Source organism: Orbicella franksi, chromosome 10 (genome assembly GCF_964199315.1).
Source record: "Orbicella franksi chromosome 10, jaOrbFran1.1, whole genome shotgun sequence".
In the NCBI taxonomy this organism is placed as follows: domain Eukaryota; kingdom Metazoa; phylum Cnidaria; class Anthozoa; order Scleractinia; family Merulinidae; genus Orbicella; species Orbicella franksi.
The window spans coordinates 9,050,741-9,076,211 of NC_138154.1; the positions used below are offsets into that span (position 1 = coordinate 9,050,741).

General features: G+C 39.2%; 2 protein-coding genes across 6 annotated transcripts; both read right to left on the reverse strand.

Annotated features, from left to right (window-relative positions):
• Positions 1–1,037: 1,037 nt before the first annotated feature.
• On the reverse strand, positions 1,038–16,574 carry LOC145499548 (uncharacterized). Of its 3 annotated transcripts, XM_081479067.1 has the most exons (11): positions 16,386–16,574; positions 16,006–16,162; positions 15,295–15,381; positions 14,476–14,718; positions 14,056–14,095; positions 13,579–13,778; positions 10,220–12,433; positions 9,295–9,837; positions 7,398–8,474; positions 5,975–6,544; positions 2,289–4,867 (listed from the first exon to the last, which is right to left on the reverse strand). In XM_081479067.1, exons 2-11 carry the CDS (start codon positions 16,082–16,084, stop codon positions 4,260–4,262), a joined length of 5,661 nt encoding a protein of 1,886 aa, XP_081335193.1. In that variant the 5' UTR covers positions 16,085–16,162; positions 16,386–16,574; the 3' UTR covers positions 2,289–4,259. The 3 variants fall into 3 exon arrangements, with proteins under 3 accessions (XP_081335194.1, XP_081335193.1, XP_081335192.1); XM_081479068.1 differs by lacking the exon at positions 2,289–4,867 and adding an exon at positions 1,038–1,767 and having other exon boundaries at positions 16,006–16,574; XM_081479066.1 differs by having other exon boundaries at positions 16,006–16,574.
• A 979-nt stretch (positions 16,575–17,553) lies between these two features.
• On the reverse strand, positions 17,554–24,289 carry LOC145499549 (uncharacterized). 3 transcript variants are annotated; one of them, XM_081479071.1, is made up of 8 exons: positions 22,615–23,717; positions 22,130–22,381; positions 21,570–21,725; positions 21,192–21,284; positions 20,473–20,636; positions 19,614–19,961; positions 18,811–18,907; positions 17,554–17,685 (listed from the first exon to the last, which is right to left on the reverse strand). In XM_081479071.1, the coding sequence occupies exons 1-8, from the start codon at positions 23,045–23,047 to the stop codon at positions 17,582–17,584; spliced, it is 1,647 nt and encodes a 548-aa protein (XP_081335197.1). In that variant the 5' UTR covers positions 23,048–23,717; the 3' UTR covers positions 17,554–17,581. The 3 variants fall into 3 exon arrangements, with proteins under 3 accessions (XP_081335197.1, XP_081335198.1, XP_081335196.1); XM_081479072.1 differs by lacking the exon at positions 17,554–17,685 and adding an exon at positions 24,127–24,289 and having other exon boundaries at positions 18,026–18,907; positions 22,615–22,935; XM_081479070.1 differs by lacking the exon at positions 17,554–17,685 and having other exon boundaries at positions 18,026–18,907.
• Positions 24,290–25,471: the final 1,182 nt, after the last annotated feature.

Consider the following 25,471-nt stretch of genomic DNA (forward strand, 5'->3'; position numbering starts at 1 on the left):
CACTTGGCTCCTATGCAGACCTTACTTCCTCTTCGGAGTTGCTGTTTGCCTCTTTGTTAGAACGAATGCTCGTGCGAAACATTTTACATGAAAATGACTTGATTTTCAAGAAAATGAACGTACAGGTGACATGCATTTTCATACGAAAGGTTTTGCAAAAAGACTCGTTTTGCCACAGAGGCAAAAGTCAACTGTTCATCCTTCAGCTGGCTCAGGGAGCCTTTAATTTTATATGTTTGACATTTTCCATTGTCATCAAATCTCATGTACTTTGACGCTCGTGAACTCTGACGACGGAGAGAACGAAACAAGAGAAGTCCAATAAAATCAGAACCGAGAAACAACATGGGCAACGAATGAGTACAACTAAGATGAATTGTGACTGGCAAATTTGAAAAATTTGATCTTGATGCGATATCGCGTCAGTGATTCCAATCATCGTTTATGACAATACTATGTCAAATGACACTGTTAAAGAGAACAGTGCGAAGGATACCATGCAGATACGACAAATATTCCATTTTTAGTACGCCTGCCCTTTTATGATTTTGATATAGAGTACGGTTTTGTATACATGTACTAGATGGTTGCCGCAATTCAAGATTTGCAATTTTGGAAGTAAAAGAAAACAAGAACAACAGAAACAACAACAAAGAGTAAAAGGCAAAGAAAAAGTGTTCAGTGATCTTTAAGATTGTCATTTCCTGTTGGTACCTCTTGATCGAGATAGGCCTGGGACAGACAACATGTTTCAGGTGTCAGCTAATTATTGCTAGGATCGTAGACGTATGTCAGAACAGGTGTCCGCCCTTAGTCTGTTTAAACTTTTTATACGTTGTATCACGGTATATCTGTATACGTTTGTGCTAAGGTTAAAAAAAGTGAACATAATTTTGACTGTTGATCACTAGAAACTGTATGAAGTTGATGGTACATGTAATAATAAAGAAACATCCCCTTTAGATGGAGCGCTTTTTGATAAAGGAGAAGCATTCACTGTCTTGATAGGTGAATGAGTGAAATGAATACGGTGCACCCCTGGTGAAGACACGGTTTTAAAATCTCCTCAAAGATGAAAACTATGAAATTATATATATTTTTTTACTTTTTAATCCACGACAATTTGAGGCATATGAGGACAAATCCTTAATTGAAACAATGTCGTTAAACACCTATTTAGTGTTCAATCTCAGTTCTGTAAGAGTTAAAATACAGAACAAATTTGACTCCTATTTGCTTGCGATCTTTATGGTAGTCAAGACAAAATCAAGTCGTACCCACGAGTCTAATCAACAGAGGCATTCTTTCTCTCGTATAGGAGCAAGCACCACGAAGAAAACATAGTCCTATTAACTCCATAGTTGAATTTACTCTCAAACAGTATGTTTTTAATTACAAACTTTCTTTACCGCTAGTTTAACAAGCTCAAAAATACCTTAACACGATTTAAAAAGCTCTTAATCTCAACGGCTCATAAATAGAAAATGATATCCTCAAAGTCCCTTAAAGTTATATTTATTAGAGGTCTCTTCTCAGTATTTGTCTACTTGAAGACAGAGCTGGATCTGAGTGTTTTATTTAGAAAGGATTACCCAGTGTAGACGGGGTATACTCAAGACGAGTGTAAAAACTTGGAGATTAATCCTGGTCACGTGTTAATGGTAAGGTGGTAATTTTGGTCACGTGTCATGAGGGTGGCTCAATGAGCTACTTCGGCCATGAAATGATACAAACTTCCTCTTCTCTTGGGAATGTTAGCTTCCTTCCCTAAAAAGGAATGCGAAATAAAGAGTGCTGATTAGAGAGTTTTGAGAACATCCGTATAAGAGAGAGCAAGGATCATTGAAAGTGTCGCTGAAAGTATATCCGATACTTTATTTCTTCAAATTTTGAATATGCAGTTTTGCATATTCGTCATCATCAAAGCCACAAGAAAGAAGATGCTCTCAGTATTAGCATTGAGTGCAATGTTATAATCTAAAATCTAAAAGAGCTAGTGTTCTACATTCGGTGATTGACTGAAAGACTGAAATAGTAGTGCAACAGAAGCTTTCCCATTGACGTCCAACCTAAAAAGGATTTAAAAAAAAACTACGAGATAGTGACGAAATAAAAATCACACACAGCACACCGCAGCAACAGGTTGCCTACTATTTAACCACTGTAAAGTGCAAAAAGTACATTTATCCGTGTACAAAAAATAATATTATCTTTTATCCTTACCTGGCTTGAACATGCACCTTAAATCTTGCGCTAGTCAGTTAATACGTAAGGAAGATTGTGTTTTTAATACCAAGGGAGAAACATGACTACACATTTTTTTTATGTTTTATCCCTGAGAATCTGGGCCGGGTTGTTCAAAGCCCGATTAAACTAACCCAGGATTAGCCAGAATTTTGATTTCAATTTTGTAACTTTTCGGTGAGGTTTTTTGCTTATAATGTTTGTCTTTCATTTTTGAGTTTGGCTAAGCTCAAACTACATAAAACTTGAGCAGTAAAAGATATTTTTATGCAAGAAAAATTAATGGTTCGGTTAACTTTTAATGCTAGGTTAGTATTAACCGGCTTGCGAACAACCCGGCCCAGGGGATATATTTTTAAACCGTTTCAATATTATCATCATCTTCTCTGTTTGTCAAACTTCTACTGCGGACAGATAATGAATTACTTGTTTCAGGAATAATAAAAAAAAAAAAATTGGGGGGTCATGGACTTCGTTTCAGAGATAAAGTGTGTTGAAAACTAGTCTGATTTTGAAAAATTGGCACGCGTAAATCAGCTTGGTCTCCAGGGTTTTTAGCTTAAAATCAAAGATAAATCAACGAAGACAAACTATCCTAGCAATAGTTTGTGTAAGTGAGTCCGTCGCTTTAATAATTCCAAATGCTGCCAAAGTTTTCACAAAACTTAATCCTTCAAGAGGCATTTTAAACCGCCGTACAGATAAACGAATAGCTAAAGCGAACGGAATTCGATGGTGCATTTTGCAAAAAAAATCCAACTTCTAATCGATAGATCTCTTTCATTTTTTCGCTAAACGTAGAAAATCAGTAGAGAAAATGATCCATCAAAAGAAAAATAGGGGTCACCGAACGTCCAAGATCGTTTAATCCAGGGGAAGCTATAGCAATAGCCATCTGCCCTATCATTGTTCATTTTATTACTTCGCGCGCGCTCGATACATGACGTGGCGGGTGAATTTGCGTGCGCAGTAAGGATGCGCAGAAACAATTAGCGTGAACGTCATTAAACGGCTTGTTTACTGCCTATTTACTGTCAAGATAAAACTCCGATATGCATGATATGTTGTTATGAACGTGTACAGGCCCATGGACGCCTTATTCAAAATGCTGTTATTGTTGTTGTTGCTCAAAGTTTACTTTACATGTAGTATAGTTGTCGACCGTCAATGTTTCCACAACTCACTGGTTTCTCTTGGGGCCAGTCATTAAGTGCTTATTGACCAATGACAAAGCAAATGTAATGAATAGTATGGCTTGAATTTGATAAAGCAGTGGAAGAATATTCACAAAGACAAAAAACTTAGGAGGCAATCGACTGGAAAGTCACATCTAAACATAACAGTGACCAGAAGTCGTCTGAACGCGGTGTGAGGAAAATTATACAACTAACGAAAATAAACAAATAATATTTACTTTCCATCAGAGTACCGTTTTCAACAAATGACTTCCGTTTTCTGCGAAACTATTAATATTAGCAATAATAATAAGTAGTAACAAAATTATCAGAATTAATTGGAAATAATCTTATCGGCTCTTCATATCACAGACATTTTTAATTTACATTGCGTATATCAACCAAGGCAAAGAAGGTAAACTTTTAATCGCCCTCGTCTCTCCTGTCAGTAATGTTATGTAATGTAATGTAATAGACCAATTTCGATATATTAAAATTCAGCCTAAAACAATAGACCTCAGAACGAGGCTCTGGGGATAAACCCCACAAACTCTGTAGCTATTCCCCAGATCCTCGTACTGAGGTCCATTGTTTTAAGTTGAATTTTAATATATTGAAATTGGTCAATTGCCAAACATCCCAATGTTTGCCAAATGTTTGCTCTGATTGATGTGTTCTGCACCGAACCGAATATTGTGACACTATTTTGTTGATGTTTTTCATGTGCTGTTTATAGGTAGTAGTCAGAAAAACATAAATCCTCCCTAAATGCCTGCCCATGGCAAATAGTTGTATAACTAGTTGTGCATTATTTGACAACTAATCCACGTGAGTCATGGCTTAAATATACTCATACCGTTTGTGCTTTGCTTGGCATATTTTATCCTGCAGCTCATTTACTTTACTTTGTAGCTGGTTAAATCTAGTTTTAATCACGTGATAAGCAGCTGGCATTGAAGCAACATTATTAAGCTGGCTTGTATTATAAACTGGACCCAGACCCACAGAAATGACCGTCACTCCAGCTTTGTGTAATGCCTGAGCAGAGGGTTGAACTTTGTCCCTTGAAGTGCCTTCTGTCAGCACAACGAGAACTTTGGGAACATTAATCCGACTTCCTTTATCAAACAGCTTTTCATTGGCTAAGGCTAATGCTTTTCCCGTCATTGTAAAGGTCCCTGGATAAGAAATATTCTCAATAGCGAGGGCTAAGTCCTTAGGCGAGGTATATTTGTTGAAAGGGATGGCTATTATAGGTTCAGTCCCGTAAGTTATCGCCCCAACACGAGTTTCCTCAGGAGAGATGTGGAATCCCAAAGAAACATTTTTGACAAAATCCAGCATTTTCTTGAAGTTTCCTTTTCCAAGAACCTCAATACTTCTTGCGCCATCGATAACAAATCCGAGGTCAGAAGGGCACTTTCTCTGGGTCTGCAATCGAGCTGCAACTGAACATGCCGAATGGATTTTATTAGTTCGATGATTAGACAACCCCCGGCAGGCAAATTTTGCATTAGCGATAAGGTGGTTATGCGGATGAAGGTATCTGTAGAGTTGAGTCGAAGGTGCGCTAACAGTCGGTATTCCGTCTGCATGATGTGTTAGATGACACGAAGTGAAGCGAGGTGAAGTTAAGTATTTCTGACAGCTATTCCTGGTGATTTGTTAAAGTGATCGAGAGTGATGATATTGTACTCTGTTTGGATGTGTTACAAGAGGCAAGGTGAGGTGAGATGAAGGATTTCTGTTAGTCTTTTGTCGTGAATTGTGAAATGTAGCACTCTATTCTGTCTGGATGGGTTAGATGAGGCGAAGCGGAGATAGTATGTAAGGATCTCTGACAGCCTTCGTGGTTTGGCGAAACGCAATGACAGTAGGTAAATATGCGGTGATGAATTTTGATAACTTGCTGTTGTTTCAGTCAGTCTCTTTTAAAATTTTAATGTAAATTTTGTCCCTTGATATAAGCTTTCAAGCCCACAATTGAGGCTTGAAGCAATCTAAACATAGCTCCTGGTTTTGGGCAAAGCAGCTATTAAATTCACAGTCAGCTGATATTGCTTTGTTTTTAACAGTTGACATAACATTTCAAGCTAGTTTAGTATCTGGCGTTTTTTAAACGGGTCATTCATTCTACATTGAATTCACAAAACACACAAATTAAGTTCTTTCTAGGCGTTTATCCTCTCTAGGTAGGACTTGCTTCCTTGGTCTTCAACCAACAAATCGGGTTTGACCCTTACGTTGTGGATACACTCGAATCTCTAATCTTCTTTCAGGGAAGCTGTGTGCAGGATGATCAAAATGAGAAGCGAAAAACCGCTCAAACAAACATAAGCCTAAGGAGCACAGCGCATAGAGCGGTTTTCAATTGAATGTCGTAAAACCAAAAGTAAACCAATTACTCACCAATTAGACTACTCAGCCAATCTCAAACCACAGTAAAACCGCTACTGAAACCGGAAAAGTAACTGCCAGATTACTTTCGACACTCAATTGAAAACCGCTCTAAAAATTAAAGAGTTATAAGTTTTGTTATTCATGGAGCAGCTCACCTGACCGATTCGCCGACTGGCATATTCCCTTTTGAATTCTCTCCATCAGTGTGTCTGCGTCATTGAACGGGGCCAAGAAGACATGGTCTTTAGCTGGTTCAGACGCAATAACGTCGAGCTGTGTTTTGTTGACATCTCGTCCCACTCCTAGGCAGAACACCTCAATACCTCGCCTTTTTAGTTCTATCGCAGGCCGACTAACATCATCAGTCGAACTACCATCAGTCACTAGTAGCAGCACATTGTGTTTAGACGTGGGGATTGGACTAAACAAGTGCTCTTGAGCCAAGGTGAGTGCTTTCCCTATTTTTATCTCGAAGCTTGGATTACTGGCATTGTCAATAGCTTGATCCATGCTTTTTTGGTCAAGAAATCTGTTAAAGTGGACTACAGACGGCTGTGGGGACCCTCCGTAGACTACCATACCAATACTGTTACCTTCAGGAGACACGGGGAATAAGTGGGACACATGCTTTGCCAAGTCCATCATCTTTGTTGCCTGTTGCTTACCACTGCCTTCAGAAGGCGAAGAACTATCGAGAACCACTCCAAGGTGAACCTTTCCGCATCCTAAAAGTATTGCAAGTATTACTGTTGAACTGTCATGATCAAACAACTAGTATATCTAGCAAGCACCTGTTCCTCCCAAATGACAGCACACTATTACTGTGGTCAACTGGGCCTAAAAATGTTTGGTGTAGTCATAAATGAGACATGTTATACCGCGATAAGTGCTCACATCGATCACGTGGTGTATTTCCCTAGTCATGATCGAAACATGCTCAATCTGACCATTACTGAAACTCCTTCACGGGAACCCCTAACCCTGGGTTTCAATCTTGATTAGAAGAAAGATTCAACAGATTACGGTCTACAGCAAGGGAGAAGCATCGTTCCCGAAGGTCTTGTTACGGGAGATTAAATCACAGAGTAAAGGTAAAATCAAATTCAAGCTCCTGTTTTGATTTAGGGTGTAATTATAACATTCAATACGAGTGCCGATGAGCCGGATAGATTATGTAGCCATTTTTAGCTCGCGTTTGGAAATAAATAATGCAATTAAAGTCATATTTAGGGGAAACTTGTTTCTCATAAACATGTTTATTTTAAACATGTTTCGGCGAAATTGTATATGGTTACGTTAATTTGATTTGGGGTCTAAGAGTACAGTTCTGCCCGTGTTGTTATAAATGTACGTCAGTTCTTTGAATACTTGTCACCCCTTACAGCTTGAAAGTTTACTGCCAACCTAGTAAATCGTGTATAAGATTGTGTTAAAGTAAAAGTCTGAAAAAAAATTATCTTAATGTCACTTTTGGATTAAAAGGTTATTAGAATTAAATGAAGCTCGAAGAACCCAATAATCGTAGATTAAATGCAAATTCGAAAATTACTAGTTATTTATGGTGAGAAATATGCTCACCTTGTCTGTCTATTTCTTGTACTTTATTGTCATAGTTTTCCGCTGCTTTTCCAACTGCTATAACCTTTGTTGGCACTCTATAGTCAGACGGTAATTCACCCTGCCCTTTGGAGTAGCCTTCAGGGTAATTTGGCTGCCTGAAAGGTCCAAAGTTATTTTCACTCGGTGAGGGTGTGAATGCCGGATGTCCTTGAGATCCGGAGCCCGGAACTTTCTCGTGGCTCAAAGTTGCTGGCCGTTGAGTTCCTTGTAAAGTATCGTCTACTTTAGAGAACTGTTTATTTGCATGTTTGTTAGAGTAGTCTTGGCTTCCTGATTTTTCACCGGACTCATCTACGTTATCAGCACCAGTACTGATATGGGGTTTATAATGTTCTGGGAAACCAGCAGCAAAGCGATGAACCTCGGAAATCTGTATATGTTCTTGGTTGCTAGGGAACGTGTCATTCTTTTGATTTAAGTTCTGTTCTCCGTTATCAAATTTGCGATCCCCTTCGGAATCTTTTGAATAGTCGTCTGTACCTATCTCGTTTTCCTCGTCTTCACGACTTTGGTCATTTTCCTTACTTTCTTGATGTTCTACAGAAAGTCTGAATTCCTGCCCTTGGGTATCTCCATGATTCATTTCCCCCGCAGATGTGCCATAATTCTGGCTTTGTTGCTCGTTTCTAGAATCCTTCTCGGAGAGGTGATATCCATAAGAAACGAGCGATGCAGGCTTTTCTGAGGCACCATTAGCTTGGCCACCCTGTTCCCTCAATAAAAGACGCCCATCATTGTCTGGTCTTGAGGATTCTGTCGGCTGAGATTCTTCAGTGTCATTGCCTTGAGGGTAACTAGCTTGAGATTCAAACTGGTGGCTTTGCTTTTCGTTTTGGGAGTAAGGCATCCTGACATTCTCCGACTGCTCGTTACTTTGTGAATACGATAAATCGTTTCCTTGTTGCGGGTTTGAAGCTGTAGACGCGGCTTCGTTTTCAGAGGACGCCGTACTGTAATCTGAGGAAGGACCAATTTGACCGTTGTATGTCTCACATGTACATGGCACCTGTCTGTCTCGCACGATCCCCATGACATCTATGAAGCGAACAAATAAAGTAATGTTTCTTCAAGTGCAATTACCTAAGTTTAACGTGAAAGGATATAATTGTAACGTAATTTCGTTATCACAAGCCCGTGGTACGAACGAGGTAAATCTAATAGATAAATAAGGTGACACTGAAACAGCCAAGAATATACCAGGTAAGTGGAGCAGCTTATCATCGTTTTCTAGATTCATAAAAAAGCGAGTGTAAGACGAAAAATAATTATAATATAAAATTTGTAAATATTAAAACGTTAATCACGTTTTGGAACAAAAAGAGTACAATTTCATTGATAAAAGAGAGTTAAAGAGCCTGAGTAAAACGCAAATATTTTCCAAAAAAGGTTTTAAAACTGCAGTCAGGGATGGACATCAGTAATATACATTCGAATTTGTCTTGTAAAAAACAAGGTTAGCTGTACCGGAGCGTAAGTCAAACAAGCAGCTATCAAGAGGATGATGTTGAGGTATTGGTTAAACAACCGTGGCGATTTTGGGAATCCAATTCAACAGAGATCAATTTCGAGGTTTCCTTGAAACATGTACATAAAACTTTCCCGGAAAGAAAGACAAGGATGTAAAGACAATGAGAAAGCCAGAAATAGAAAAGGGAGAAGTACAGAGAAATATATGAAAAATAGAGACAACCTTGGAACAAAGCTTGTTTTGGAACTTTTTTGCAAGATGTAACTAAACTACTTGGGCGCCAACATGCTCTGATGGTTCACGATATAGTAGGTAAAGTACAAATTGACACAATTAAACCGGCGTTTTCTTCCCCACCATGACTACCTGTCTTCTAAGGCTTCCTACCTCCACAAACTCCTTGAATGATTTCATCCATAGCGTTTGGCAATGTGTCTAAGAATGCGGTAAACACGTGCTCGGACTTGGGTTCCGAAGCAACATTTATCAGCTCCCTGACATTGGCTTGCTTTCCTAAGCCGATAGCTGTAACCTTAACCCCAGAATCTCGCAGCTCCTCTCCAGGTGTTACCACGTCATCAGCTGATTCTCCACTGGAGAACAATATAAGGGCCCTTGGGGCATCTTGACGACCGGAAACAGCAAACAGAGATGCCTTCATTTGCAGAAGAGCATTTCCTGTGTAGGCCTTACCTCCAATATAGGGAGCAATATTTACAGCATCATCAAGCTGTTTGAAGTCGCTAAGGCCCTTGAGATCAAGAGCTGTCTTGACACTATCACCATAAGCCATAAGTCCAACATGAATGTTGCTTTTGTCAAAACCACGCGAAAATATTTTGATAAATTCAAGGACACGGGCATAATATGGCTGAGGAATGTTAGCTGAGCCGTCAACAAGAAAGGCGACGTCTGCTTTGGCCGAACATTCTGTAGATAAATTAAGAGTGAGGAAAGTAATCAAATAGATTTATCAGCTATTCTGTATGTCTCGATCGAGACGGGTTAATCTTTGAAATGTAAACGCTATAAATATTATTACATAATTCTCTCTAATCAATACGAAAGAGAAATCACATTTATCATTAAACACATTCGATATACCATTGAAAAAGAAAAACCTTCTAAAGGACGGTAGAAATCCTCTGGGGAAAGTGGAATAAATTGTTGTGATAGCACGATTGCATGGTATGACTCATACCATCCAATCGTGCTCTTTCATACCTTTTTGAAAAAAGTATGAAATATACCCTTGAGCATTAAGAACCAGTCAGAAGTAGATTTGAGAAACGAAATTGGGCTCCTACCGTACCTTTCTTTGGACATAAGCAGTCTTCAGTTGGCTCTGTATTATAGTAGTCAGATGTAAGATGAGCTTCACCATTATCCCTATCCCGAGAACGTCTGTTGCTTCCTAAACTTGAATTCGATTCTTGTTTCACCTCATCCTGAGTGTGTTCGATTTTTTCTTCGCTGCCCACCCTAATGGATCCTCCTGTATAAGCTTGTGTCATGCTCGTGTCATCATACTCAGCTCCCATGTTTCCATAAGACCCTGCTTGGCCGTCAGAGTTAACTTGTTGTAAAATATTTTGATCGTCATTATGAGCGAGGTCACTTATTCCTTGCATGGCCTCATTATCGTACACAGGTCTTGACTGTTGACTTGCATCCGGCATGGGTTGAGTTTCCTCACTGGGACTTTCCAGAACGTCCCCGTTTCCTGGACCATAATCGTCTCCGGCAGCACCATTAGGTTGATTTTGCATTTCAGTTTCTTCTCCAGGGCCTTGGAACTCTTCCCCATTGGCTTGTCCAAACTCTGTCCCGCTTAAAGTACCCGCTTTGGTTAGGTCCACCATGGGCACTGGCTCACCTTCTTCCAGTGGCTGCCCTTGGTCAGATTCCGATTTTTCATTAGTATTACCTTCCGTTGTTTGATGCAATTTATTTCCCTCAGCCGTGGGAGTAAGCTTACTCAACGCGTGTTCCAGTTGAGGGTATTTCTGTTGTAGTGTGGGTCCACCATCATCCTCCTTTTTTGGGTTAGTTTTCACTTGTTGCGAATTCATTTCAATCGTTGGCTTTTCTTTGCTCATTGATAGAGCACTTCCTTTCATGGAGGAAAGACTGTTGGAATTATCAACTTGTTCTCCATGCTGAGATATTGGGCCATGTAGCTTATTCGATATCTGCGAAGCCTCTCCAGGTTTCGTTCCCTGTTCTTGACTTTGTTTGTCAGATAACTTCGTTTGAGCCACCCCTTCGACCTCTTTCATAGCCTTCACCTTGGAATTTGGTACCATTGGGTTTTGCTGCAAAGCTGTAACCAACGGTTCCTTCATTTCTTGGCCCTTTGAATAATCCGCTTTGCCGGAAGGTGTCGCAGTCTGTTCGTCTTTTGGTGAACTTTGTAATGAGCTTGACGAACCTTCAGCTCTTGCAGCTGACACGTGGCTTGAATCAGTAACATCATTTTCTAAATGTTCTTTATACGTTGCTGGTGATTTGTTATGGTCTTCATCCTCTCGGTGATTCCCCATTTTCCCGTAGTCGCTAAAATGTGTAGGTGCATTCTTCGCATTGAGTTTTGCTTCTATTCCCTTGTTATTGCCCAAAATATTATCTGAATAATGCTGAGAAAATTTGTAATCTTGATTGTCATCCCCTGCTTCATTTTGTTTCATAATGTCAGGCTTCATTGCGTTTAATGGCGTGCCAATTAAGGTGATATATTTGGAGTTCTGTCCCTTTTCTGTTGCAGTCATTTTATTTGAATTAATATGATTAGTTTCACCCTTAGTAGGTGATACCATCAATCTTTCATCCGATCTGCCGTCACTTTGTTTTAAAGCTTCTCCCAGTTTCTTATATTCTCCGCTAACAGAGTTATCGTTGTTTGAGAGCTCCTTTGTTTTGTGAGGCTGGAAGGATCCTTCAACCAGTCCCATCTGTTTTCCTGGAGGACTACCTACAGAAGCTGAGGAAGGGGAGTAGATGCTGCTGACATCTTTCCACGATGCAGCGCCTTGAACGGCAGGCTTCGAGCTCTCGCTCAAAACCTCCGGGTTTCCTTTCGGGTCCGTTAAAGGTAACGGTTTTCTAGAAAGTGGTGTCGGCTGTTTGAAGGCGTTACCTGCAACTGCAGTGTTCGTGCTGGGGATTCCAGGAGAGTTAGTCGTATCTTTGCTTTTGGAATTCTCTGAACCATGTGTAGGGTAGGGTACTAATTTTTGAAACGCCGCAACCTGTTTGAAATTTTTGATGTCTTCACGAGACATTGGAATGTATTTTCCTTCCACTTTGTTAGCATTACCATTGTCGTTGAAGCTGTTCTGTTGCATCGCACCATGGAGATTCTTGGTATATTGTACATCTGTGGCATATTTGTCTTGGTTACCGTGAAAAGTTTGTCCACCTTGTTTTGGTGGGAGTGGGCTATTACCAGCGCCTTCAAGTTGACGTACCTGACCTCCATTCGAAAATCGTGCACTGTGCGATTCTGGGGTCCCAACTGCAAATTTGCCTGGCAAAAAATGACAAAAGAGCTAGTTTACAGAAGCAACCTGATCATGAAAATCAACTCTGTGTATTGCTATTATGTGGTAGAAGGGGATACGTGATGAGCTCTAATGAAACATCCTCAATCGCTTTAATTCAGACATCTTTTAAAAAAAAATTTCCATTTAACGAAATATTTGGGCTGCAATTTTCTGTTTGTAAGAGCTTGTTCAAAAAGAGTTCACTCTCCTTTTGCTTCCGTTCCCTCATTGGTCCTGTTCCCCAATAGAATCTACGGTGTCCTTCGATACTCTTTGTAATCCTGGCAGTCTTCAAAATTCCTGGGAGTCAAAATCCCAGTTCTTTCTTGTAATTGATATAGGGCGTGCTGAAAACAAACTCGACAGTGGTTAGCTGTCAATAACTGTAATGGTTAACCCCGGAGGAATACTCCCTTATATGGGTTATATAGGTATGTGCGGCCCCAAAGGGTAAGGTTTTTCAGTCGTTTTGGTCATGAATAGGGTATCGACTTTGGTCATTTTGGTCTCAAATAGGGTATGGTTTTTTCACGGTAGTCTTGAATTGGGTATGTTTTTTTAGAAGAAGCTACTTTTTCATCATTATCGACTAGACAATCATCAAAAGTCCTTCATAAATTATGTTTAGGGCAACTGTGCTAGCCGCAACGGTCATAAATAGGGTGCTGCATTTTTGGTCACGTCATAAATAGGGTTGGGGAAAATTGCAGTTTTTGGTCATAAATAGGGTAAGGGTTTTGGGAAACGGGCCGCACACCCGCACCCAATTTTTCCGTGAGTACCCCCGGGGTGGTTAACCCTTACAAATACCCATATCCCACATTCACTATTAACCGTAGTGCCATTTCGCCATTTCGCTATTCCGTTTTCAAAAACGCGCGTTGACATATATTTAATCATCAATACTGAGTTGTCGACTGGATATGCACAAGATATTTTTGTCCCTTTTCTATAATGGACTCGGAGAAACGACGAGTATGTTATCTCAGGCGGCTCTTCATTTCCTGTCGTTCGCGTCTATTGACCATGTTCAACACGTAACATACTGCTTGCAATTACTTCAAATTGTCGTTCATACTTTAGTAATTTGCAATTCTGCTTCTATATAACTGATTATGCTGGTTCTTACCACTACATAATTTGACGTTGCAATCTTGACTCTCTACACTGGGGCCCAGGCTTCTACAATCTCTTCCACCATTGGAAGGAAGTGGATTTGAACATTTTCGCATTCGCCTTCTAACACCTCCACTGCATGTTTTACTGCATTGAGTCCATGGAGACCACTCACTGTAATCACCGTTTATAGTTTTTTCCGGTTCCACAAAACTGTAAATATAAAGTGAGTTTGAGATTTTAACATAATGTGCTTATCTCTATATATAGTTCTCAGGAGTAATCAACATTAATAGCGTTTAGGTAAATATTGGAACTCAAAGAAAGGTAGATTATCGCAGGTTTAAAATCACACTGTCTGACGTTACCAGCATTGATTAAAAACCATGCAACAAATGTCCTAAAATATAGGTTGTTTATGAAAATTTGTGTTGCTTAATATTCAGTATTTTGTTCAAGCATGAAAGAGTTGTCTCGCAGGACGTTTTACCGATACACTTGTATACTCCAGGGACCACCTTTACCGTCACCTGACAAAAATAAAAGAGAGAAGTAAGGTAGAAAGAGTTCCTTCACATAGTTATAAAACAGAAAAACTGAAAACATAAGCGCACATATGATTGCTTTCGACAGCCAATTGAAAACTTCTAGTAGTTATTAGTAAGGGAAGCGGTGATTGGGGATAGAGCTGTCATGAAAATGTCGTAGTTTCGTGCCTCGCACCCAGAGTTACTCGTGATTTGAGATGTGTCAGTTCTTGTTCCATTTTGTTTCCGCCCATTACAGGAAATATAAACAACTATACGATTCTATCTGGAAAGAAATGCACCTTAGGTATTATATATGGTCCTTTTTACCATGGTGCCACCCTTAGCAACTGTTACTTTGTTATTTATTTCGTTGCACATACCTTTACAGTCCTTGGAAGGTCCATACTTGCGATAGCGTTTCTCTCCATCAGCACTGGCGAAACACTGGCCTCCATTTTCGATGCCAAATACCTTGAGTCCCTTATCCCCTGCTGCTCGTGCGCACTTAAAAAGAGCGTGACTCCTTCCTTTATAATTAGGATCCATCAACAAGTAGTGATCTCCTTCTAAGGATGGAAGGCCTCGTGCCCATGCATCTCGCCAACAACCCAGGCTTTCAAACCCTGTGGAGGGAGGTTTTTTATAAATCCTTAAGTATTATTTCTTAGAGGTTCTAGATTATAGATGAAAGCAGTTACGAGGTTACAATGACGTTACTTTGCTCAGCCCTCAAATGGTTTAAAAAAGGTTAAGTAACCTGTCTACCCAATCAGAGAAAATGTGTAATTAGCAATCTAATCAACCGAACCGAGAGTTATAAGTCTCAGAGGCGTGTTCGCACGCTTTAAGATAGTTTGCATGGTTTTTCGTTCAGTTCTGACTGTTTTATTGGGTAAGTCAAGTTTATTGTAGCCAAGAACTTGATTGATTATTCTTTATATCAAGGGACCGTAAAAATATGTACTCTAAAATCAATCCAGTTCTGCGTGTAATATGGTTTCCATTATTAGCGAGCGGTCATTTGTTGTCTAGGATGCAGCTCACAGCATTCATGTTAACGAATTTGTATCTTCTACGTCTTGTGTGAGGAGGTGCTCAATTAGCCGTACTGTCTTACCTAGATTCATTTATGTACCAGCTGAATTAGGTATTGTATAATACAAATTGTAATAGTAGAGATAACATTTAGGTTCACCTACTTTGGCCATTGACTTCAAGTTCTCCCGTTATTTGCTGTCTTTTTTCCAATTTTGCAAACTCTTTATCTTCTTCAGTTGTCGCTTGCCCTTAAAAGTAAAATTGCACGTAATAAGATTGAAGTAGCTTGAACGGAATTTATCGAACTGATAACGTATTATAGTCCATGAGCCAAGGCCAAAAAAATACATTGAATACATTGGACTAATAGACCATAGCAACAGAAAAACGTTGCGAGAGATACCGAACGAACCTGGAATATTGCAAACGCAACAGACCTGCACTCGCCCTTTCTCTACAATACTCTTTTTCGCAGTTTATATTTAAATTCGCTCTTTTTACGCCATTTTAGCAACAGCAGACCATTTCACTTAAAGTTAGTTCAGTAAAATAGCAAAACAAACAATGCTCATTACGAAAATGTGACTGACAATCTACAGTTTAAATGCATTTCAAAAGGATTTCTTTCTGTAGACCAAGGTACAGCCACCAAAATATACCAGCATGAAGCGGATTCTACTGTGAAATGAACTCCCACTAAAATATAGAGATATAGTAAAATATGTCGGCCATTATTAAATCTTCGATTCTGATTCCATCTTTCCCACTTTGAGCACTTCATAAAGGTAGTTGACCTAAACACAAGAAATTACTTCTTTAATAAACGCATTTCAGTAGGACATATTTCATTTTCACATCTACTGCCTAATTACCTTTGTCGATTTTGTTGATGTACCTGCCATCCACTTTGTTCCATATCACATTTGCCAAGAGAAAAACAATGACCCACATGTTGAACTGTGTTTGCCCCAACAAACTTTGATATTTCTCTTCTTACGGCTTGGAACGGTCCAGGCAAATCTCGGTTCACTAACATTTGCCCCAGAAAAGACAAAAACACAAACATCAGTAGCTGAGGAAGGATATTGAAGGAAAACTTAGTCTACCACCTAAAAACGAATGATGTAACTCGTACCACTTTAGGCCAAGAGAGATCTGGCTGGTTCCGGTAAAACAAAAACAATGAAAACAAAAACGTCTGTAACTGTTTTGTTTTCGAAGGGACCGGCTCAAGAAATGTGAATATCGTTACCTTAAATGGCAAAGGGAGGCATTCTGATATTTGTCAATGTCCGTAAATCGCTTTTTAGCACGACTTAACCAAGAGGAAATTCATAAATTTCAGAGTCCTTGATGACAAATGATCAAGAACAAATTTGTCTCGTGAATTTTTCATAAAGAAATTCTTAAAAATTAATAGCTCGTAACCTAACAACCGTAAAAGGAGACCATAAACTCTATTTCCCCTCTTAAAAATTTACGAAAGGCAAATACGCCGGGATAAACAAAGAAACGGCTTCTTAGCCGGGCAGAAAATCATTGTCAAAGGACCAGAAGGCGACATTAGAAAATCTATGTTGTGAAGAAACCTGGGTAACTTTTTCTTTTAGGACAAAGGAGTGATTTACTCAACTACACCATTTCTGGTTTTCGTGCAAAGTTCAACACCTTAATTTCGAACTAACTTTTTTGTGCCATATCAATAGATTGTCCTGTACGCAGGCACTGAGAGTAAAGATTGTCGTGAACATTAAGGGAAGATCACATCAATGATTTTTGATCATTTCTTAACTAACTTTGTGAGTGTTGCATAGCAAAGTACTGGTGGAGAAAAATACGTTAAAGACGCGGTAGATTGGCAATAGCTGGTGATACGGGTAACAGCAGTTCCGAATTGTTGAGCCCAATGAGAAACGGTGACCCGTAACATCTCAGTCCATAGACACGTGACTTTTAGCTGTTAAACAAACTTATCTTCTTGTTTTGTAACAGAACCAAACCGCCAAAATCGACCCGCTAAAAGAATAAAAGTTTTTAACCCCGAACCAGTTTTACGTTTGCAGTTTGTTCGTTATGTTTCGTTTGTATAGTATCTTAGTGATTGTTTGGAAAAAATAAGAATGCTGTAATTTTGGGAGAGGTTTTCGCTTTAGTTTATTGTAATAACAAATAGACGGGGTTGATCAAATCCATCACAGCAAATCGACTAGGTAACGATTATGGTCGATCCTCGTGTGGGTTCACATTTTATCCGCCTTTGGGCAATGTGGAATTAACATATCACTTACCTGGTCATACCCCTGTATTGAATTCCATCACAAAATCTTAAGTCGACGTTTTTAAACCACCCCAAGCATGTAATCATGTTTCACAGTTGACATTTTCTTTTGGGGCTAGCCTCAAGTGTCAACTGTCCTTTTTTAACATCGATGTTCATTATGTTCCCGATCATGTGCTCTGGTTTGGGAGCAAAGGGAAATGGTTGCCCAATCGGAAGTAGGTAAGCTCTCGTTTACAGCATGCTGGAAATTCTGTCAGTTGCGGCAGGAATCCTAACAAATTAGAATACAAGTTGGGGAATATACACAACTAGTGATGACGTTTCAATGCTGCAAATGTTAATACAATCCTCGGACTCTTGCTTCCCTTCCTTAAAAAGGGTGGTGGGATAAGAGAGTTTAGGGACCTTACTGGACTATGGTAATACAATCAATCAATCAATCAATCAATCAATCAATAATTTTTTTTCTTAATTTACACATTACAGTTGGACTGGCCCGCGGATACTTGTGCTAATCTGGCCGGGCCAGTCTATCAATAGTTACAAATGTTGTTTTTTACCAATAAATAGAAAAATAGAAAGTTAGGAAAAAAAGTCAATAAAATAATAAAAAGAAAACGAATGAAAAGAATGATAAAAGAAGTGAGGGGTTATAATACATGATATGATACTACGAACTGTAACAGATGTAGCCAGCTGCTCGAGATAAAAAGTGTGGTCCTGCGTGGTGGTCATAGAGTCTCGGCGAACAAAGAGAACGATGGGAAAGAATATTTTTCTGAAGAATACAGGAAGTCTCTTTTGGAACAGGCTTGGAAGCATTTTGTTTGTGTCCATGACAAACGTTGCGTGTTCGGTTAAACAGGGAAACCTTCTTGGGAAATCTACGGACTTGGCCATCGTATTTATAGCTCTCATGTTCTTATAACCCAGTTTGGTTAGTATGAACGGTGAATCTTTCCAGCTCTTTGAGTCAAGGTCAAGGTCAAGACCGGACAATCTCGGTTAATAAGATATTTATTATCTATTCAAAATAAGGTCAACCAAAATTTATAGAATAGTATGAAAGTACAAAATCAAAAGGGCATCACAGACGAAAAACCTGGGCAAAATAGGTCATAAACCTATTGCATACTTGCAATGGTCACAGCCATTTTGTTCAAGAACGTGTGATTCAACAGATTACGTTATTGTAAGTAACTTTGCTCTATTAACTTTCACAGAATTTCTTCGAGATGTATTTCTTCCAGATGTGTAATCCATTGCAGCTCACTCGCCAGCTGCTCTTAATTTTTTTCCTGCTTTCTTCTCTTTAGTTCATCGGAGATGAATGTTATGAGTTGATCTTCGGCCGCTCTTTGTACATTATCACTATAATGCACGTGATCTAATGTACCGTTAGGATATGAGGCGGTCATGGGATACACGTCCAGCACAGGGATACGAGCTTTACACATAGCACTGACTGCATACTTATGGTACAACTCCAGTCTCTAAGGGAGTGGAGCAACAGGAAAGGTTAGTATTTGGTTTTAAAGATTTCTTCCGTGATTCCATGAAAAGTAAACAGAACCGTCAACAGCTTTGCTGTTTCTAGTGTAAAGTATGAAGCTGCTTATAGTTCACCACTCAATTTTCTCCGATTCTTATTGGTTTTAATTGGTTTCCGGACGCAATAGTATTCATCGGTGGAGAGACACTATCTACCCATAGTGTCCGTCCGAGAAAAATACCCGCATGAATAGTACTCGTCCGTGAAAAGTTTTCACGCTGTACCCAAATTCAGGCTGTGCGCATGAATAAATATTTGATTGATCCGCGTTCAGTGGGTTTTGTCTGCCGTTTTCCTTTTCAAATTTTGCATTGCGATTTCACGCCTTTCATCTAAAAAAGCTGAAAGTAATTTAATATGATTTTTGAACTAGAGCGGGAAAACATTTAGCGTGGTGAACAATGAAGACATTAGTAACGCTGTGCATGGACACCGTATAAACAATAGAGTGTTTCTGTGGAGGAACTATCGGCTGATAGCTACCCCGCTGAAATTTGATGTTCTCGAAACAAATATTTGCCCAAGAAGAAGCCTCGAGGGCAAATACGCTAGTTTTAAGAACATCAAAGTTAGAAGGAGGAACTATCAGACCGATAAACACTCTATTGCATTCTAATTTTATGGGATGCCTTATATCATTATTATACCTGATGAGTATGGAATCTCCAGTGAGTTAAGTTTGTAGGAAGTTCTGCATACATTTTATGAACATTCTCTTTTTCTATGGACGTTGTTGTTTTCCAAATAGGAATTGCCATGTCTCCGTTCTTCTCAATAGTCTTGCTCTTTAAAAGTTTCACAATATTATCTATGAGGCGTCTGTAGGTTGTAAAATTTAGCGATATGGAGAAATGGACTCCGAGGTTGAAGAGAAATACACTGTTGTGGGTCGTCATATCCGGAGAGTCAAGAATGTCAGCCATGTGTTGGAGGACAATGGTCTCGTTGAAGTCGTTTGGCTCAAACTTTGTTTTTGCTTCTTGTTCGCTTGTCAGCTGAGAAGTTAACGAAAAGAAAGATATTTAGTCTGCTCAAAATTGTTTCTTTTTCCCTTTGCAAGTAAAAGAAAAATATTGAGCAGAACAACAGCTATGAAGAAATATGACAGAGTTTTAACAAAGACATTTTCCACTCAGACTGGGAGAAGATTCCTTTATTTCATTTTCTACGTGTTTCTGTCGAATTACAGAAACAGTTGTGGAGCTTTGGAAAGTTTGAAATCTGGAAGGTGAGGAGAGAATGTGCAGGAAAACCCTATTGGCACCCCATCCAAACTTCAACTTAAAATCGAGGAAAAGCGAGGAAAGCTAAACGGAAAAGTGAGATAATAAAATACTAAGAGATGTTTTAGCTCCATAATGATAAACCAATTAAATGTTTCGAAAATTGGTTGATTGAAAATAACCTGTTGGTCTTCTCATTGGCTGTCCAATCTTCTGCAAGTTTCTCGTTATGGACAAAAGAGATAAGTTAAGACAGTACTAACAGATATGCATATAACCATACCTCGTATACCCACATATAAGAGCTTGTGCACTTTTGAAAGTGCTTTTTACATATTCCTCGCGATTGAAGTGATTTTAAGAAACGTTGAGAGACAGAATCACCATAAATCCACAGTGTATCTGCCGGTGCAACTTGCCTCCCTTCAACTATCGTTGAATTGGAACCTGATTAAAAAAGGAAAGGAAACATTCTCTGAAACGAGTTTTTGACAGGTATTGATTTATTGACAACCACTCTAACAAGATATGTCATGGTGTCATTGTTTAAAAACTTCTGTAAACCAAACTTTATTCATTCTTCTGTAACTTAACTGTTGAAAAAAGAATTGTAATTAAACAAATAAAGGCAAAAAAAGAAAAAAAAGATATGTCTATGGGTCAGACGGGGTTTGAGTGTTGTGGAGTAGAGACTGATTGAGGAAAGTGAAAGTGAGGGGAGGGGAGAAGGGAAGGTTGGAGAGGAAGCCTTGCAACTTAAAAGAGCTGTACTTTGTTAAATTCTGCAGGCTTGTAGCTTGAAACATAATTAATTATTTGTGTTTATTTGTGTTGATTCATGATTACCTCAACTATGTATTAACTGGATTCTCATCAATATTAATATCAGTAACTGTTTAAAACGAGTCGGCTTTAACCACATTTATGGCCCTAGACGAAGCCTGCAAAAAATTATCTTGTGTCCTTCAAGGCTTGTTGTTAAAATGAGAAGTAATATCTTACCCTGTGCATAAGGCCGCCAAACACCGCTGATCCATCTACCAAATCCATTCTGTAGAAGGTTGCACGAAACACCACAATTCATTGCTGTGTTCGCTGCATGGGAATCATTAGATGCAAATTTGAAAAGTGCAAACTGTGTTGAAGTTGGCCTATTATTAATGTTAACACAGAAATAACTTAATATTTCGCAGAAAATCTACCATAAGGTGAAGAAATAAAGTTTAGTTTAGTCAAAGGTGTGTTTCAATGTCTCTGTCTATCTACTAATCTGCTCACCATTAACCTTTTCATCTTCAACAATGAATACATCTGTATTATATACCAAATAAAAAAAAACAACAACAAAACATTCCAACTTTAACTGTTTAGCAGCCGTACCTAGAGAAGATTGTGTCAAAGAAGCATCAGTGATGAGGTCTCCATTTTGTTGTACTGAGAAAGTGAAGGTCGATTGCCCTCCAAGAGATTCCAAGATAGAGTCATCACCGATGTATCCCAAGATTCCGTCAGGCTGATATTTGCCTTGGATTGTTCCTATTCAGTAAGCACAATCTGTTAATTTCCAGGCGTATTAAAAGCGTTCCGAATTCTAACTGATGACCTGTATTCCACCCAAACATAGTTGTGTTTCTCAACGAGTTCATTTGGAAGAAAGGCGACAATTTTCTTCCCCGTCCTTTTCATGAATTTTCGCACGGAACACTCTAACAACACAAACCAAGCCGAGTAAAGTATTGGTCTTGTTTAAGTTTTGATTTTAATTTCGGTTTTCAATCCTGATGCTACCAGTAGAGTTGTTAATTTCCCCTGACTATGTGATGAAGAAAGTCCATCATTTGTCCTCCGCCTTCCCTAACGTTTCTTAGGTTATTTCATTCTCTTGGGTGAAGAGGGACACGAGTTATGAGAGTAAAAAATATATCTTATAGAGTCCAGACCTCTAATGAACCAATCCACTGGTGGTTCTCGCAGACCATCACACAGAGTAAAATCCAGTGTTATCTGAGCAGTGTAGGTACCAGGCTCCATTACCAAGAACGCCACTTCGTACATTCCATTGTTGTGGTCCCATACTTGCGGCGCGAGTGATGCCGGGCCTTGTCTGATGTAGATTCGCCAAGCGTCTCCACCGGAGGTTTTAATGCGACCATTTTTTGTGACGGATTGAATATAGAAACGACTGAAGTGACCTAATAAATAAATTGTAGATACGTGTTTTAAAATATATTCCGACAGCAATGCATATTTTGAGTTGTTAGCTATAGGTTAGCTGGTTGCAGCTATTGGCAGACTTGTCCAGCATCAGGAACCCATCACTAGGAGCATGCAACTCTCATAGTAAGCCTATGTCGCAGCATTTTTACAGCCCGGTCTATTTTTAGGCTGCAGAGCAGGTATGAGATATTTCATTCTCTTTACTTACCTGCTGGCAGTATCTCCCAACCTTTAATAAAACTTCTCCTCGCATCAGTCCTCCTGTCCGAGTTAACTTGTCTTTGGTTCCAGGCTACTTGACCCTCGCAAGGCTTGGCCATTATTTCCCAGTCTACGCGCCATCTATGCATTCTACACCACTGTTTGTGGAAATCCCTTATGATAGTTTCTTTAACTCCACATATGGGTTTCACGTTCGTACCCAAATAATATAATCTCCACGTGATATGCAGTGTTGTTATGGCAACTCCAAGGAGAAGGATGTTGACCAGGCGTGGACAGAAGATTCGATGAGCTCGGCATCCCATTCCTAGACAACGAATTAAAAGTACGACATTCTTTTCAAACAAGGCAAAAATGACTGTAGTACTGCGTAGTTTTGTAATTGCAATCAACATTTTGCCGTGAGATAAGTGAGACATGATTCGTACTGATGCCACACTGTTTGTGTATTTATTGAACACTAAATTCTGGCATCGGGTTTTACGTGACGGCAATTCATTGAGTTTTCTACAGTAGTTTAATTTGAATAAGTATACATTTCACAAGTGAATAGTGCTTTCGCGCATTCTGACTGGCTGGCTCACAGGTGAATAGCACGTACTATTTTTAGCCTTCAACGGATCTTTTAGGGTGGCACTCGAAGAAATTGCAAAAAAATGTCATTTCAGTTAGTGTTATCTTTTTAGGGCTGATTAAAGCCTGGACTGTCTGGCCGGGTTCGGTGGTTTATGATTTCATTCAGAGCGTTGCAGGTTCGGTGACCGCTAATCGAAAACGTGCGGGCTCTGGGAACGAGACTTCTTTTGAGAGAACTGACTCAACATGCCAAATGCTGTATATAACGAACAAGGTACAGTTCTTACAAGAACAAACTAGCCATAGGATTTTTGTTGAAGTATTAACCTTCAGCGCAGGAGTTTAACTGAGTATCTGAAATAAACCTAAACAAGAAAAGAAATGGCCAAAAGGTTTTACTCCAACGTTCTGTTTCGGCTTTGATATCCATGCCGTCAGAACAGCTGCAGACAAACGGTTAAAAATATAAGTGGTTAAGGACCAAATAAATTTTTGCTGACATCTTTTTCACCGCTCGCATCCCCTCAAGCGACACTAGAATATAGTTTGTATCGACGAAGCTACAAATAAGAACAACTCGCCGTTGAACTTCGCGCATTTAAAGGGATTTTGCATTTTGGACCGCGTTAGTTCGCGTTGTTCGAAATCCGGTTAACGCTTACCAAGAATCAAGAGTTAACCAAAATATTAATCTCATAATTCTTGTGCAAAAATGCTTTTCACTGCATATTTCTTGTGTAGTTTGAGATTATTCAAATTCAGAACTGAAGGCAAGACAAAATAAACAGATGACCCTCACCGCAAGGTTACAAAACTCAAATCAAAATTTCGCTTATCCTGGGTTACCTTAATGGGGCTTTGAATAACTCGGCTGATAATTACAAAGCAATCTCAACAAGGAATTTAAAAGAAAAAAACTCACATCAATCTTGGTAAAGATCCACCGGATGGAATAGAATCAGTCGTTATTGCACTTTGCAAATAAACAGATTTTGTGGAAAAGTGTGTTGTTGTTCTTAGTTGTTGCTAGGAAACCAAACTGCCTCAAGAAACCTTTGCTAAACTCTGCAAGGAGAATTACCATACGCATGCCTGCGGAATAAAACTTTGTGATTAAAAGAACAAAATGAAGCAGAATTTTGATGGAAGGAAGGTAAAAATTTCACTACAAAAGTTGTAAAAATTTCAAATTTCGGAAAATATTTTAGAGTTGTGTTTCCGCACTTTTGACAATTTAGTGAGTTTGTCAATTTTGATGAATCAACATTCCTACTTGTTAGTTCACAGTTGCTTAGTAAAACGGAAAGACAAAAAGCTCAGGTTTAAAAAATTCACCTTACTATTATGTACATTTAAATAAATAAATGGTCCAGAAAAGTCACTAATAAAACAAAAGTTCTTTGTAAATTATCTTCAGTTTCTGTATTACACGCCAGCAGCCAGTTATTAGAAATCGAGCAATTGCCTTGCAATTAAAGTACCGTGCTATTAGCGTACCAATCAGGATATACAACACAATACACACCGCCTACATCTGGAAGCGCATAGATAGAAGCCCAAAATCTCCGTACAGGCCAAGGAATAATTTCTATTCCCCTTGCATAAAACTTGTGAAACCAATAATCGAAAGTTTTGTTTTCTACTCAAATCCTCTAAAACGAAATTTTTTTCATTAAAAATAGTTGCCTTTGCACTTTGGTCGGCAGACCTGCACAAAATGGTAAACGTATGTACGCATTCTTATTAGGACCGGTAAAAATGCATTTTGTTTTAAAGAAGAGCTGCAGTGTGGGTGGAGAGAGGCGGTGGCGGGGGGAGGGAGAGGAGGGGGGGGGGGAACGGAGGGAGCCCTAAGGTGACAATGCAGGCGATATTAGTCATCCATTTTTTTTGGGGGGGGGGTGGGGAGAAATGGCGGATTAATTCAATTTAACCTGTTCTGTTTCAATTTTTTCACAGTTGTCGATTTTATGGTACCTCTTAGGATAGCTTTACATTGGAGGAAGTAAATGAATAAGACTTTAATGTTTTCACGATATGAAATTTGAATAGCCTTCTTTGTAGAACTTACCTTATTGTACCCATAACAGTTTGAAATAGCTTACGAGAAAATCTTCATCTTGATGCGCTGTGTTATCAGTTTAACAAATTGACGTCAGTTTTTTATGCGTCTGTCCTCTTATTGATGATAAATTACGTCATAACATTGTCAAAGTGGCTGTGGAACCACGAGCCGCAGGCGAGTGGTTCCGCAGTAAACTTTGACA